Genomic DNA, 16,715 nt, shown 5'->3' with positions numbered 1-16,715 from the left:
GGAACCCTGCCCACTCACCTCTCCGTCAAAGTCCCTCGCTGGGGCATCACTTCCTTGGTCCATGCCTCCGGAGGACAAAGAGCCCTCTGACGGGGAGGGCATGGGCTGCCGCTTGGCACTGTAGCTTCCTCCAGAGAATTCCCTCTTTAATGCGCTGCCATTCTGTGCGGATGACCCTACAGTACATTATGCAGGCAAAATTTTACATATGCAGAGGGGACAATACTCTAGAAAGCACACAGACTGCTGAGCTGACAGGCCATCCTTTGCAGGCCCCAGACCACTCCTCCCCTGAAGCGCAGTAAGTCCAACTGTAGTACCTTTGCCCTGAGCTCAACCCCGAATCCAGCAATCTCACTCGCTGTTCCTGTCCACCCCAGCCACGGGGACTCCCGGTGAGCGAGCACTCTCTAGGCTGTGCCATCTGCCCCAATGCCCTGCTTGTTAACAATTCCCCGGAATCCCTCAAGTCTCCACCTGCCTGGTGCTGCCTTGCACGTCTTTCCCAGCCACTGACGGCTCCCAGCCATCTTTCACACATCTCTTTCATGGCATTTATGAAGTCATGTTATCATCATGTGCCTGCCATTCTCCCAATAGATGAGGTGTCTTTGCCTCTCCAGGGCCTAGCACAGAACATGGCACACGGCAGGCTCAAAACAGATGCGCTAAATGAGGAAGCTCGGTTGTACCATCCCCAGAGAGAGGCCATGCCACTCAATGAAGAAATATCGCTTATCTTCTAGAAAATTTTCATAAAACCACGAAGAAAACATAAAAGTACTTTTACTTCACAGGGCAAAGAGCCTGAGATGTAAAATAAAAGTGAGGTTTTCTTCAAAGTCACTCTCTATTGTGTTCTCAGAGTTGGGGTAGGTAACAGTGGACCAGCAGCATTCACAGGAAGAAAAGGGAAGACCCAGAACACCCTGGGGAATCTCGGGGCTATTGTCAGTACCTATTTAAAGCTCTTAGCATTCCCTACTATGACAAGGTTTTTGCTTAAACATGCCTTCATCGTGCTGAGTTTCAGTATTAGGATGATTGGTCCAAAAGACTGTGTTGAGGTTTTAGCACAACTCTAAGGTACAGGTTGTGCTTGTTTCAACTTTTTGCGGGTTTAACATGTCTCAATTGTTTTTCACATTAAGAATTCAGTGAAAAATGTCAAAAAATGATAGTTTAAAGCAGCACATTTATCTAATGACCACCAAAATACACAAGCGTTCATAAATAAACTGAACAAGAGCCTGCCTGGGCAGACTCTGTCCTTGGTAATCCCCCTTCCACCTCCCTTCCTCAGCTTCTTTGCGAAGCCCCTGGGCTGCAGTCACAGGCTCGCTGGCATTTCCTCGACACTGTAACTGACTGACTGCAGATCAGCAACACTGGTGGTTTACTGTTTAGCGTATGACGGAGCTTGACAAACACCAATGCCCAGCCCTATCCCAGAACAACTTGCAGAGTTTCTGACTTAACTTTAAAAGTCCTCCTGTCATTTCTGCACATTGATTTTGTAACCTGAGACTTTGCTGAAGTTGCTTGTCAGCTTAAGGAGATTTTGGACTGAGATGAAGGGGTTTTCTAATACAATCATGTCACCTGCAGACAGAGACAATTTGACTTCCTCTTTTCCTATCTGAATACCCTTTATTTCCTTCTCTTGTCTGGTTGCCCTGGCCAGAACTTCCAATACTATGTTGAATAGGAGTGGTGAGAGAGGGCATCCTTGTCTGGTTGCAGTTTTCAAAGGGAATGCTTCCAGCTTTTGCCCATTCGGTATGATATTGGCTGTGGGTTTGTCATAAATAGCTATTATTTTGAGATACGTTCCATCAATAGTTTATTGAGTTTTTAGTATAAAGGTGTTGAATTTTATCGAAGGCCTTTTCTGCATCTATTGAGATAATCATGTGGTTTTTGTCACTGGTTCTGTTTATGTGATGGATTACGTTTATTGACTTGCATATGTGGAACCAGTCTTGCATCTCAGGGATGAAGCCGACTTGATCGTGGTGGATAAGCTTTTTGATGTGCTGCTGGAATGTTTGCTAGTATTTAATTGAGGATTTTCGCATCAATGTTCATCAGGGATATTGGCTTGAAATTTTCTTTTTTTGTTGTGTCTTTGCTAGGTTTTGGTATCAGGATGATGCTGGCCTCATAAAATGAGTTAGGGAGGAGTCCCTCTTTTTCTATTGTTTGGAATAGTTTCAGAAGGAATGGTATCAGCTCCTCTTTGTACCTCTGGTAGAATTCGGCTGTGAATCTGCCTGGTCCTGGCTTTTTTTAGCTGGTAGGCTATTAATTACTGCCTCAATTTCAGAACTTGTTATTGGTATATCCAGGGATTTAACTTCTTCCTGGTTTAGACTTGGGAAGGTGTATGTGTCCAGGAATTTATCCATTTCTTCTAGATTTTCTATTTTATTTCTGTAGAGGTGTTTATAGTATTCTTTGATGGTAGTTTCTATTTCTGTGGGATCAGTGGTGATCTCCCCTTTATCATTTTTTTATTATGTCTATTTGATTCTTCTCTCTTTTCTTACTAGTCTGGCTAGCGGCCTATTTTGTTAATCTTTTCAAAAAACCAGCTCCTGAAATCACTGATTTTTTGAAGGGTTTTTCGTGTCTCTATCTCCTTCAGTTCTGCTCTGATCTTAGTTATTTCTTGTCTTATGCTAGCTTTTGAATGTGTTTGCTCTTGCTTCTCTAGTTCTTTTAATTGTGATGTTAGGGTGTCGATTTTAGATCTTTCCCGCTTTCTCCTGTGGGCATTTAGTGCTATAAATTTCCCTCTAAACATTGCTTTAGCTGTGTCTCAAGAGATTCTGGTATGTTGTGTCTTTGTTCTCATTGGTCTTAAAGAACTTATTTATTTCTGCCTTCATTTCGTTATTTACCCAGTAGTCATTCAAGAGCAGGTTGTTCAGTTTCCATGTAGTTGTGCAGTTTTGAGTGAGATTCTTAATCCTGAGTTCTAATTTGATTGCACTGTGGTCTGAGAGACTTATAATTTCCATTCCTTTGCATTTGGTGAGGAGTGTTTTACTTCCAATTATGTGGTCAGTTTTAGAATAAGTGTGATGTGGTGCTGAGAAGAATGTATATTCCGTGGATTTGGGGTGGAGAGTTCTGTAGGTGTGTATTAGGTCCGCTTGAACCAGTGTGCAAAAATCACAAGCATTCCTACACACCAATAATAGAGAGCCAAATCATGAGTGAACTCCCATTACAATTGCTACAAACAGAATAAAATACCTAGGAATCCAACTTACAAGGGATGTGAAGGACCTCTTCAAGGAAAACTACAAACCACTGGTCAAGGAAATGAGAGAGGACACAAACAAATGGAAAAACATTCCAAGCTTATGGATAGGAAGAATCAATATCATGAAAATGGCCATAATGCCCAAAGTAATTTATAGATTTAATGTTATCCCCATCAAGCTACCAATGATTTTCTTCACAGAATTAGAAAAAACTACTTTAAATTTCATATGGAACCAAAAATAGCCTGTATAGCCAAGACAATCCTAAGCAAAAAGAACAAAGCTGGAGGCATGATACTACCTGATTTCAAACTATACTACAAGGCAACAGTAACCAAAACAACATGGTACTGGTACCAAAACAGAGATATAGACCAATGGAACACAATAGAGGCCTCAGGAGTAATGCCACGTATCTACAACCATCTGATCTTTGACAAACCTGACAAAAACAAGCAATGGGGAAAGGATTCCCTATTTAATAAATGATGTTGGGAAAACTGGCTAGCCATATGCAGAAAACTGAAATTGGACCCCTTCCTTACACCTTATGCAAAAATTAACTCAAGATGGATTAAAGATTTAAACATAAGATCTAAAACCATAAAAATCCTAGAAGAAAACCTAGGCAATACCATTGAGGACACAGGCATGGGCAAGGACTTCATGACTACAACACCAAAAGCAATGGCAACAAAAGCCAAAATTGGCAAATGGGATCTAATTAAACTAAAGAGCTTCTGCACAGCAAAAGAAACTACCATCAGAGAGAACAGGCAACCTACAGAATGGGAGAAAAGTTTTGCCATCTATCCATCTGACAAAGGGCTAATATCCAGAATCTACAAGGAACTTAAACAAATTTACAAGAAAAAAAACCAACCCCATCAAAAAGTGGGTGAAGAATATGAACAGACACTTCTCAAAAGAAGACATTTATGCGGCCAAGAAACATACAAAAAAAAGCTCATCATCACTGGTCACTAGAGAAATGCAAATCAAAACCACAATGAGATAGCATCTCATGCCAGTTAGAATGGTGATCATTAAAAAATCAGGAAACAACAGATTCTGGAGAGGATGTGGAGAAATAGGAACACTTTTTTTTTTTTTTTGAGACACAGCCTTGTTCTGTTGCCCAGGCTGGAGTGCAGTGGCGCGATCTCAGCTCACTGCAAGCTCTGCCTCCCAGATTCACGCCATTCTCCTGCCTCAGCCTCCCGAGTAGCTGGGACTACAGGCGCCTGCCACCATGCCCAGCTAATTTTTTGAATTTTTAGTAGAGACAGGTTTTCACCATCTTAGCAAGGATGGTCTCGATCTCCTGACCTCGTGATCCACCCACCTCAGCCTCCCAAAGTGCTGGGATTACAGGCCTGAGCCACCGTGTCCAGCCTAGGAATGCTTTTACACTGTTGGTGGGAGTATAAGTTAGTTCAACCATTGTGGAAGACAGTGTGGCGATTCCTCAAGGATCTAGAACCAGAAATACCATTTGACCCAGCAATCCCATTATTGGGTATATACTCAAAGGATTATAAATCATTCTACTATAAAGACACATGCACACGTATGTTTATTGCAGCACTATTCACCATAGCAAAGATCTGGAACCAACCCAAATACCCATCAATGATAGACTGGATAAAGAAAATGTGGCACATACACACCATGGAATACTATGCAACCACAAAAAAGGATGAGTTCATGTCCTTTACAGGGACATGGATGAAGCTGGAAACAATCATTCTCAGCAAACTAACACAGGAACAGAAAACCAAACACCGCATGTTCTCATTCATAAGTGGGAGTTGAACAATGAGAATACCCAGACACAGGGAGGGGAATATCACACACTGGGGCCTGTGGGGGGGTGGGGGGTTAGGGGAGGGATAGCATTAAGAGAAATACCTAATGTAGATAACGGGTTGATGGGTGCAGCAAACTACCATGGCACATGTATACCTATGTAACAAACCTGCATGTTCTACACATGTATCCCAGAACTTAAAGTATAATAATAATAATAATAATAATAATAATCTCTCCTGATGATTCCAGAAGGCCCCTCGGACTGAGAATCACTGACAACCTCACTCCCCAGGAGACACGTTTCCCCTAACACTCCATCCCCACCACTGGGTTTCTCCACATGCACTGGTCTTCATTTGTTGACATATTTCTTGGGAAATATACTCTTTACTTTTTTGATGTGGAACACGTGTCTCCTTAGATTACAAGCTAATTGAACGCCATAAAATATTTTTTGAGTTTTCTTCCAATTCCTTGCCTAGTTTAGTGCTCAGTTCAAAAAATAATGAAAAAGTTACTTTAACATTTTGTTATTCTGCACAGAAAGTCAAACTGCCAGAGACTTCCACTGCTCTGCTTACTAATGGTGTGACCGTAAGCAAGTTATTTTACCTTTCTGAGTTTCCATTTTCTTCACCTTTAGGTAAAAAAATAAATTCTACCTTACAGGACTTTGTGGGAACAACTCACCACTCAATGCATGGAGAGTAACATGCAAGACAGAAGGTGTGTGCTGGCCCACACTGCGCTTCTGGTCTTTTCACTGCCTCCCTCCTTCCTAGTGATCATTTATAGAGCAGATAACTGAACTGAATCCCACCCCAGTGATTTCCACTATGTTTTTTTCACTTTTAAACTTCAGGAATTTTTCTTTTCAAAGAAAGGTTACACTCAAACACTACAACCTTTAAAAAAAAAAAAATCAAGGCAGGGCTGTTTTGATTGAACAGCAAAAGGGGCCTGGGGACCCTCTGGCCTGAGACCACGTACTGTACTCAGGATACAGCCCCTTCCAGAGAGTTTTAAGTGGTGACTCTGGGGACTGGGCCCTAAATCTCTTGGGGATGAGCAATATCCAACCTCTGCATGACTTCCAGGAGGGTCTGGGAGGCTCCCAGTGAGCCCCTACTGCTGACAGGAGCGGGTCTCATTCCTCAGGTGAACTAGGAAGGAGGGAAGGAAGCATGGTGAGCACCGCTGTTTCAATCTGACTTTGCATCATGAAATCGTGAGTCTGGCTGTGGAAGATCCTGTGCTTCTTGCTGTAGAGACTGAACATAGTTGGCCTGTTCCTCTCTTGGCTGGCTGTCCTTCTGGAAACATTTTATATGAGCTGGGCTAGTCTTGAAGCCAGCAGGAGGCACTCTAAACACCAGATGCCCCTTGGTATTCCCGAGAGGGTCTTTCCTCTTATATCTTTACTGGACAAGCAGCTGGTAACCAGGGACATAAAAAAGGCCAAACTCAATGAATGCATTAAGGGCCTTGACAAGAATGCCAGGCCAGCTCCAGTCTGTCGTTTGCATGCCATCAGCAGTGACATGGGAGCCTCACTTCAGCACTTCTAAGGAGATGGGCTGTCTTGGCTCTTTAAATCTTTGCAGTTTAGGGCCTATCTTTATCTGCAATTCCACAAATCCAAAAGTGCTGAAAACCAAAAGTTTTTTCACAAGCTTGATGCAAATTCATGTGATGACAAAACCTAATGTGAACTGGGCTGGGCGCGGTGGGTCACGCCTGTAATCCCAGCACTTTGGGAGGCTGAGGCGGGCAGATTACCTGAGGTCGGGAGTTCAAGAGCAGCCTGGCCAACATGGTGAAACCCCGTCTCTACTAAAAATACAGAAATTGGCTGGGTGTGATAGCACCCACCTGTAGTCCCAGCTACTCGGGAGGCTGAGGCAGGAGAATTGCTTGAACCTGGGAGGCGGAGGTTTCAGTGAGCCAAGATCGTGCCACTGCACTCGAGCTTGGCCAACAGAGTGAGACTCTGTCTCAAAAAAAACAAAAACAAAAAACAAAAACGCAAAACCAAAACAAAAAACAAAACAACAACAAACCCCAAAAAAATCCTGGAGGCCGACTTTAGACTTTATTTATAAAGACTACATTTATTCCTATATTTACAGTGTAAACAGTCATAACTTTTGCTGTGTAAGTATTAATGTGTTCGTGGGAACTTAATGTGTTTGTTTGTCATGGATCTTGCTGGGAATATAACATAATATATGGTAGATCCCTTTCTAAAACATAAAAACATTCTGGCCTCAAGTGTTTCAGGTAAGGAATTATGGACCATCACTTAATTCCTAAAGTTGTAAAACCTTTGTAACTGACTTCTAGATAACTTATAGTTAGTAACAGCTTACATCAATCATCAAATCTAGCTATCGCTAATAAAAAGATAATTAATAAAAGTGGTTGTCATTTTCCCACTTGGCAAGATTTTTTCATTGTGGTCAGGGCTACATACTGGGTACAGATGATGTTAGGAGATAATGGCAAGAAAGGTGCAAACTGTACATTTCAACATCTTCTTGTCAATTGAAAGCTCCTTGAAAGCATGCTCTATGTCTGTAGCCAGGCTCCAAGATGATCGTCCCTTCTAGTATTCACTCGTATGTAGTCCCTTCCCACACAGTACCAGGGCTGGTCTGTGTGATCAACAGCATACTGAAGAAGTGGTGATACAGCACTCCTGAGGTTAGGTAGAACACTGCTGCTTCTGTCTCTCTGATCACTTGCCCTGGAGGAAGCCTGCAGCCAGGCCATAAGGACACTCAGGCACTGGGTATGGAGAGGCCCACATTGGCAAAAACGGGAAGCCTCCAACCAACAGTCGGTGAGGAACTCAGACGTGTCCACAACCACATGGGTGAGCCGGGAAACTGATTCTCTAGTCACAGCTGAGTCTTGAGGTGACTGTGGCCCCAGCAGACAGCTCAACTGCAATCTGATGAGAAACCCTGAACCAGAGCCATCCAGTCTATGATGTTCCCAGATTCCTGACCCTGAGGCAGTGTGAGATAATAAATGCTTGCTATTTTAAGCTATGAGATAATAAATGTTTGCTATTTTAAAGCTCCTAATTTGTGGGATAATTTCTTATGCAGCAAGAGATAACTAATACAGCATCATTCATCTTTATGTCGTCAGAATCTAAAAAAAAAATACCTGGGCACAAATTGGGTGCCAAAATCAGTATTTGCTGAATGAAGAGCAAATGAATGGAGGAAACTCAATCTGCATCAGAAGACTTGAATTCAAAATATGTAACATTCGAGAATAGAAAGGAACAAGTAAGTTTTCTGACTCAATGACTTTTAAATGTGAAATTGGATTTAGTGCAGTTACTTTCTCTTAAAGTTCATTTGCATGGAGGTGAAAAAAGGTTTCACTAAGTTGCACCTGGTACACTTGGGGACTGCACTTACGCTGGCACACTCGATCGACACTCTCTCTGATCTCCAAGCAAGTACCATGCTCCCGGGAAAGCACACACTTGAGAAAGTTACAGAAAAGCAACCTTCAGCCAAGAACATTCTTCCCCAAGTGAAGCTACAATGATCACTTGACAATCTACAATCGCACTGCTTATAATCCAGGAAATATCTTAGATCGCAGTGAATTTGACGGGAGTAAAATTTACTTTTTTAAATCAGCCAGATGTCCCATCTGTACATTTCTCTCATTTTGAGGTAAGTAGCCTTTAGCATCTTTGTATAATTTTATTCAGGCAGACAATATCTTTTTACACACCTTTCCTCCCCCACCAAAAAGCTGCTCCGCGACAGTAGCTGAACCTAAGTGCACCATGGAGCACAGTTTTTTCTCTCTATGGTCCCTTAGCTCAAGGTTCTAGTTTTAAAGTGTAAAAAAAGAGATGCTGCAGTTCCGAGTACAGTTAAAACAAACAAACAAAAAAAACGGAGAGAGAGACTAATAAAGACTGTGAGACACCTGAAAGCAGGTACTAGGTCATATATGTATTTTTACCCCCAGCACCTCAGCAGAAGAGTTGGTATCTAATGGAACCTCAAACATGTGTACTGCATGAATGTTATCTTTATTGTAGTAAAGGGTATATTCTTGAATCCATTCCTGGCCTTCTTTCAGTGAATCAAACAGATACATTTTTTTTTTTTTGCTACCTCGGGACCTTTGGACATGCGTGGAATGTCCTGCCTCAGCCCCTTCTTAAACGGTGGTAAATGGGAGTAAATGGTATCATACTAAGGCCCTAGCAGGAAGTCTGGGAGTCATCTTTAACTCTCTCCCTTACTTTTCCATGACTAATTCATCATCAAGTCTTACTGCTTTTAACTCTGAAAATATATCTGGAGAATCTACCATCTTCTCTCCTTCTGCCCCTGCTGCATCCCAAGCCCTCATTGGTTTCCACTGGGACCACTCTAGGAGTCTCCTATCTGGATGCTGGCTTCCACTCTTCCTGCCTCTAGTCCATTCTCCACTTGGCAGCCCGCAGGATTGTTTTAAGAATGTAAATTGAAAGAAAATTCTTCCCTACTTAAAAGTCTTCCTTTTCCTTTTGAATAAAGTAAAAAATGTCTTACCTTGGTCTTCAAGTCTCTGCTGGTCTGACCCTTACCTGCTACCCTGCTCTAATTTTTGTTACTTCCTCACCACTACCATGTAGCCATGCTAGCCTTCTTTCAGTTAACCAAACATTACTCAAACATGACTCCACCTCTAGGGAGTGATTTTCCTAATTATTCTGCCAAGTAGGGATTCATCCCTAACAGCTACCCCTTGTTATTCTCTATTAATGTATGCTGTTTACTTCCTTCAGAGCCTTTATCATCACAATTTGTAATCATATTTGTCTGTCTCCCAGATGGCCTGTACACTCTAGAAGGACTCTGGGACTATTTTCTTAACAACTGCTTTTGTGCCTATTAGGCATTACCCAGCAGGGTCTGAGACACTGCAGCCACTTGAGAATGCAATGGGCACACGTAAGTGAAGGACATGTCACCCACGGGACAGGAGGGGAGGGAGCTGGGGGTCACCCTGTCTCAGAGGCACCTTCCTGTAGCCCCGGCACTTACTTGCTGACAAGCCACTGCTAGCACTCATGGAGCGGCCTGGCTCAGGGCGGGATTTGGTGATAGATGGAATACTGACTGAGCCACTGAATACTGTCCGACTTTCCTGAGGCCGAGGGTTCTATAAACAAAAGTGAGAGAGACATCCTTTAGCCAGAAAGAAACTGATTTTTCTGCAGAGATGTCTATTTTTCACTACAATTACCAAGAAATAAAATAATCTTGACCAGAATGACACAGAGTAAGGAATGGCAGATTATATAGTCTTTCCCACCCACAAAAGTAATAAAACCCTAACATGAAGTAAATCTCATCCTAATCAGGAATAAGTACTTATACTTACTGAAATACTTATCAGTAAAAAACAGCATTTTTTTTGTTTGTAAACACAGTAAGTAAAAGTTATATGGTTAGATGTGACAGTGAATTGTAGAATTACATGGACATTTGCCGATAACTGAAAGCTTTTACTATGTATGACATTTTTATTTGCTAAACAGCTGATACCTCCATTTGGAGAAAATTCTACTAAAATTATATTCTTCTCAAGAAAATGTTTTATTGATGTGATACCAAATGTGCCATTTATAAGTTCACACCCCAGTCACCAGGCATCTTTACTGACTCACACCAATAGTAGTACTGGGATTAGAAATAAGACGCTGCAATACTCACAACCTAGGTGAAGTTAGTTAATTTGGGAATATTAGTTTGAAAACTAATTTCTGATGTAAATGGTCTGGATTTGACTTCAAAGAGTTTATAAACAGGTTTATATACATTTACTTGGAAGATTTACCTACTCCTTATTGATATTTCCATTTAATTATTGAATGATTTTAGTGTGTGAGGTAGGAAAATAGGCCACAGAATGTTTTGCAAATCACACACGCCTAAAGGATAGCCACATAGGTGGTGTGCACGGTGAGCTGTCTGATTACGGTTGAGAACAGAAAGCATGCTGCCTCCCCAAAGGCCCCAATCTTTTTCAGACCAGGAGGATGAGATGTTGGGGCTGACAAAAGTCCAGAGGAGGGAAAAATATTTTAATATTCTTTATAAATCCTGGAGAAGACAAATTACATATACCATGTTATTAACATCTTTTAACACTCATAAGGCTTTTCTCCATTTCTTCACATAATCCCAGCCTCATGTAAGCATCTTCTGATGCAAATGGTCTGGATTTGATTTCTTATAATTTATAAACAGATTTATATGTATTTACTTAGAAGATTTATCTACTCCTTATTGATTTTTCTTTCATAGCTACAAAAATGATGGTAATCTTACTAGCCTATTGTCAGCCAGCCTCTCCTTCATTGGCTGTTTGTGAGGGTGTGCCATAAAGGCAGCATGGTGGCTGTGAGCACAGGCTAGGGAGGGATTTGGCCCACTACTCACATCTGTGCTGCACAGCTGACTGACAGCAGGGCTTGGGGTTGCTAAACTCTGTGCCCCAGTTCCCTCAGCTGTATTATGAGGATAAGAACTGCCTCCTGGGGCTTGCCTGAGGATGAAGCTAATTACACTAGCAAAAAGCAAGCATGTAGCCCAGTCCCACTATGTGCCTTTCTTTCCTCATGAGTATGAGTAACAACCTCATACAGCCATCTGCAGTATCACTTTCAAACCTCCTTTTAGTCACATCGAAACAGCCATTCTGGCCAGGCACGGTGGCTCAGGCCTGTAATCCCAGCATTTTGAGAGACTGAGGTGGGCAGATCACGAGGTCAGGAATTCGAGACCAGCCTGGCTAATATGGTGAAACCCCGTCTCTACTAAAAATACAAAAAAATTAGCTGGGTTTGGTGGCACATGCCTGTAGTGCCAGCTACTCGGGAGTCTGAGGCAGGAGAATCACTTGAATCTGGGAGGTGGAGGTTGCTGGAGGAGCCAAGATCACGCCACTGCACTCCGGCCTGGGTGACAGAGCGAGACTCCATCTCAACAACAACAACAACAACAACAACAACAACAACAACAACAACAACAACCCCCCAGCAATTCTGCTTGGTGGTGGGGGGATCACAAATTTTACATGTGTTAAACAATACCTTAACTCTATAATGGAAATGCAATGAAAAAAAAATCACACATTAAAAGCAGTAAAAAATTCAAGTTTTGTGACTTTTCCAAAGGATCAATTTGTTAAGTAAAGCCAAATAGTTTAATTCCAAGTTAAACTATAACATGCAACTTTCCTTTGAAAACAGATGTTCTCTTCATAGAATGCTATAGGCTACCATTACTATAGGGTAATCCTTTATCTTTTCTACATCATCAGAAAATCACACAGATAGTAATAGCCACTAAGACATAACAAAATGTGACTGGAAGATATATTTATTAACCTGGTGTTCTCTCAGTGCTAACTAGTTCATTAAAATTGTTTGCTTTTTTTCTGATTATAAAGGTAATACTCATGAACTGTAGAATATGTAATGAAATTATAAGAGACCAAAAAAGTCACCTGTGAATTCACCAGATACTAATAACAATTTGATGTGTTTCCTGCCTATCTTTTCTTCCAACATAATTTAAGAGTTGATGATACTGTATCATGCTATTTTCAAATGCAACAGAACACCAAGCTAACTAGTGTATTTTTTAAAAAATGTTACAACTGTCTGCCTAATTTTACTGTTTCAAAAACACAATCTTTTCTCATCATTTCAGGCTCAGAAAATATTACTCTTTCTTCTAGTAGCTTAACATAGAGAATACAATAGGGAAATTTATCCACATACCTGCCATACATTGATAAACTTTGTGGTATGACTTATGTTTATTCATGACTTATGCTATTTAATGTTAATAGAAATCTATCTTACCTAAATGGTTTTACAAGTTTCAGCAAGAGAAAAGGCCTAAATGCTTAAACTACATTTTACATATTTTACTAAACGTCCTCATACTTGCCCTTTAAACATAGAAACCCAGGGGAACACTGTTGGTAGGCACACCCTCCTCCACACTCACCACCTCAGGGTCCTCAGCTTTTGGGCTGACAGTTCAGTTTGTCCTGGTTATAAGTAAACATATGGTTCCCTAGCCTCAGTTCTTTAGTCATCTTATAATTTCTTATACTGACTGTTATTACAACAACACTAAACTCTCCAGCACCTAAAATAGTTAGGTGCTGAAAGATATTTGCTGAATAAATAAATGGAAAATGAATAGATTATATCTGCAATCCTAATTTTCTAATTTGAGTATTGAGATTAATTCAGTTGGCAATTTAATTTCAAAATATGATCCCTTCTGTAAAACAGTGTTTAGTTAATATTGATTTGAAGTTACAGGCCTGTGTGTGTTTTAAAGATACAAAATAACATTTTATGCAAACACTTAAAAGATGACTATCTTCTTTGCTATAATATGGTATAGATTAAATAATTTAACACAGAATACAATGAAATCAGCACAAATACTTAAGGCTTTTGAGGTTAAAAGAAACAAGCAATAAAGAAATGTACTAATGTGGCTAAAAAATATTTTTAAGTTATAATAAAAGTCTAGAACTGGAAACTGAGTTCCCAGTCGCCATGCAATTGTGAAACTCACTCCAGGGAGAGGTTAGAGCTCAGAGAAAGTTTGCAGCACTGAGCTTTCCTACATGCACCTGAAATGCCTGAGAAAAGGTTATGGCAAAACAACTAAAAAAGGGCCAAAGCCAGCACTCAGGAAAACATGCATTAATACCACTTGAAAAGCTCCAAAGCATACATTTTGAAGAATCGCACATACTGAAAGTTGGCAACTAGTTGGCCCCAAATTTAACTGCTGCCATCTACATGCCATCTACATGAATTTGGTTCATCTACCAAATTTGCAAAGTCCATGTAATTCTTGGTGCGTTATTTAAAGCAAATGCTTTTTTTTCTCTAAGAAAATAAAAAAATTAAAATGGAAATAGTCAATGCTAGCAATTCAACAGACACATATACAAGAGCAACCCTGTAAGACGCAAGCAGCATGTGAACAATGCAGCAAAGAAAAGCTCAAAGGAGATGGGAATATTCGTTTCAGGCTATACATTTTTTAATTGTTTTTCTGTAAACCTTAAGATACATTGATGTTGTCCTTTCCTATAAAACAAACCTATCCTAGAATAAATAGCAAAAATTAAGGCTACAAACTGTATCTGAAACTTAGTAACAACTTAGTAGCTTTATTACTTAGGCTGAAGTAATAAAGGAATGACAAAAAAAAGTTTTGTTAAAAAACAGTTTATCATTCAGTCCGCTAGAGTTAAATAAACTTCATTATAAAGTGACAAGTAACCTAAGCCTCTGGTCCTTTCAAGGTACAAATATGTATAAGATTAGGGTGAGACTTTCATTTGATGGTACAGTATTTCTAGTTATAGATGACTAACTAAAGCAACATTTCCATGGTCTTTTATATGAAAAGTTATTATTATTATTATTTTGAGACACAGCCTTTCTCTATCACCTAAGCTGGAGTGCAGTGGTGCAATCACGGCTCTCTGCAACTTCGACCTCCCAGGCGCAAGTGATCTTCTCCCCTCAGCCTCCCAAGTAGCTGGGACCACAGGCATGTGCCACCACATCCAACTAATTTTTTTATTTTTATTTTTTGTAGAAATGGGGTCTCGCTATGGTTGCCCAGGCTTGTCTCAAACTCCTAGGCTCAAGTGATCCTCCTGCCTCAGCCTCCCAAAGTGCTGGGATTACATGTATGAGCCATCATGCCCAGTGAAAAGTTCCTGATTAACATATACAAAATTCCTCTGGAATCCACTCCCTGCAGTCTAAGCAAACTCAGGCTTATTTTATGGTGGTTAATTTAATTTTGTCAGATAAGATATTTAAGTGATATAATAATTTATATGTCAGTAACATTTAAAACATTATAATTTAGAATAATTTTATAATACAAACAACAAAAAATAAACTTCCCATCCTACAGCTAATTTTCTAATTGGAAAATTTCTACATATATAAATACAAAAATTGATCTACTATTGTTGTAAGTTGGGGACATTATGGGAAGTGGTTTGCATGATACAATATAAACATTTTATTACCTGCAAAACTAACTTCAGAAAATGTTCCCTTGAAGTTACTGTAAGCATACACCACTTGATGGACATATGAATATTCAGCTTTAATGGCCACCAGCTCTCCACCCTACTGCAAAGCCACTGGTAGCAAAGATACAAGCTGAATGGAAGAGACCAACAGCAGCTGCCACAATCCTTCAGAATACAGCATGCTTTTTAAATTTTCCTCTTTCTTTGCTTTAGTTTTCTTACCTTGGATCCTGGTTGGAATTACATGCATTTCAGTAACTCAAAGATTAGTAAAATCTAACTTATTTTTGGAATTTTTGTTACTCATTAATATTAATTTTTTAACTTTTCACTTTGGAGATTTTTAAGCTTTTCAAAAAGGGGTTTATTGTAGATAGGTCTGTGGATGGGTTCTACCACAGACTTTAACCTCACTAAATATAAAACATTTCACTGAATTGAACTGGTTATAGGGTAAGGAGCTAAAAAATTCAGAAATTCTGGGAGCCCTTTCCTGTTTGTTTTAACAGAATAGAGAGCTATTTCTTACAATGGGAAAAACTTTTATTAAACATAGATAAATCTTTAATACTGTGTTTCAAAAATGAAAATTGAAATCTTCCCTATTCCTCCATCTTCTTCCTCAAAAGAAGAAACAAAATAGAAATGGGAAAGAAGAGGAAGATAAATGGAGGAAGAGGAGAAGTTTGGCAGAAGAGAAATAGGCCAAAGGAAAAGGTTCACAAGATGGCACCATTTCAGCGGTGTTACTTATTAAGCCAGGCAAAAGGAAATCCATACATGGTTAGTGAAAGTTAACACCTGACTCAGCTGTTCATACCCTCAGAGTCATAAAGCTTGGTGTACCAGGGACAGAGCGCAGAGACGGGGAATATTCAGGGTTTATGGAATCAGGAGAGAGAAATTTTTCAGCAGAATTAACAGTCATGTGATAGATGTGTTCAAAGTTGATCGGAGAGGAGATCAGACCGGAGTGATGATGAGGGGATGGATAAGGGAAACCTGGCTATCAAAAACAAAAGAAAGATGAAAAAAGGCAATAAGGTGATGAAAATGGATTCACATTTCACAAAACATGCACACAGAACAAATGGAATAGTATCTGATATCAGAGCTGAATCCTTAATGAAATACTTTTAGGTCTTAGAAAGTTAAATTTTGTAATACTCTTGCCAGTTACTTAAATAGTTGATTTGCAAAAGATCATTCTTTTTTATAAAATTATTCTTTAATTAAAATAAGTAAGGAGAAATTGGACTTTCAGAGATACAAGACTTTCAGAGTTTAGTTCAGTATTTTCTTATGTAATAACGCAAACAAAATATGGCAAAAATCTATCAAAAACATTAAGGATAGAAAAAGCAAGAAACAAGCAAGAACATGAACAAGTGAACCTACAACAGCTTCTAAATAGACGTGTTATGAAACTGTTTCTTTAGAAATCTAAAACCATGTAAAACTATTCCCTGATAATGTGTTTGTTTTTACTGATTTTATTTCCTTATA

At 39.8% G+C, this 16,715-nt stretch overlaps 1 protein-coding gene across 21 annotated transcripts in view; it reads right to left on the bottom strand.

Moving 5' to 3' along the window:
• CDC42BPA (CDC42 binding protein kinase alpha) overlaps positions 1-16,715 on the bottom strand; it is a 331,921-nt gene that overhangs the window by 4,914 nt on the left and 310,292 nt on the right. For 14 of the 21 annotated variants that reach the window (XM_034947986.3, XM_034948013.3, XM_034947993.3 and 11 more), the window contains 3 exons: positions 16,030-16,215; positions 10,154-10,271; positions 19-176 (listed from right to left, as the gene is read on the bottom strand). In XM_034947986.3, coding sequence (XP_034803877.2) covers positions 19-176; positions 10,154-10,271; positions 16,030-16,215 — 462 coding nt within the window. The remainder of the gene's footprint in view (positions 1-18; positions 177-10,153; positions 10,272-16,029; positions 16,216-16,715) is intronic. The other 7 variants (XM_034948052.3, XM_008967812.6, XM_008967809.5 and 4 more) reach the window with 1 other exon arrangement.

The sequence above is a fragment of the Pan paniscus genome, chromosome 1 (genome assembly GCF_029289425.2).
Source record: "Pan paniscus chromosome 1, NHGRI_mPanPan1-v2.0_pri, whole genome shotgun sequence".
Classification (NCBI taxonomy): Eukaryota; Metazoa; Chordata; class Mammalia; order Primates; family Hominidae; genus Pan; species Pan paniscus.
Note: the sequence above shows the minus strand (reverse complement) of the source record. Positions and strands in the feature narration are given on the sequence as shown.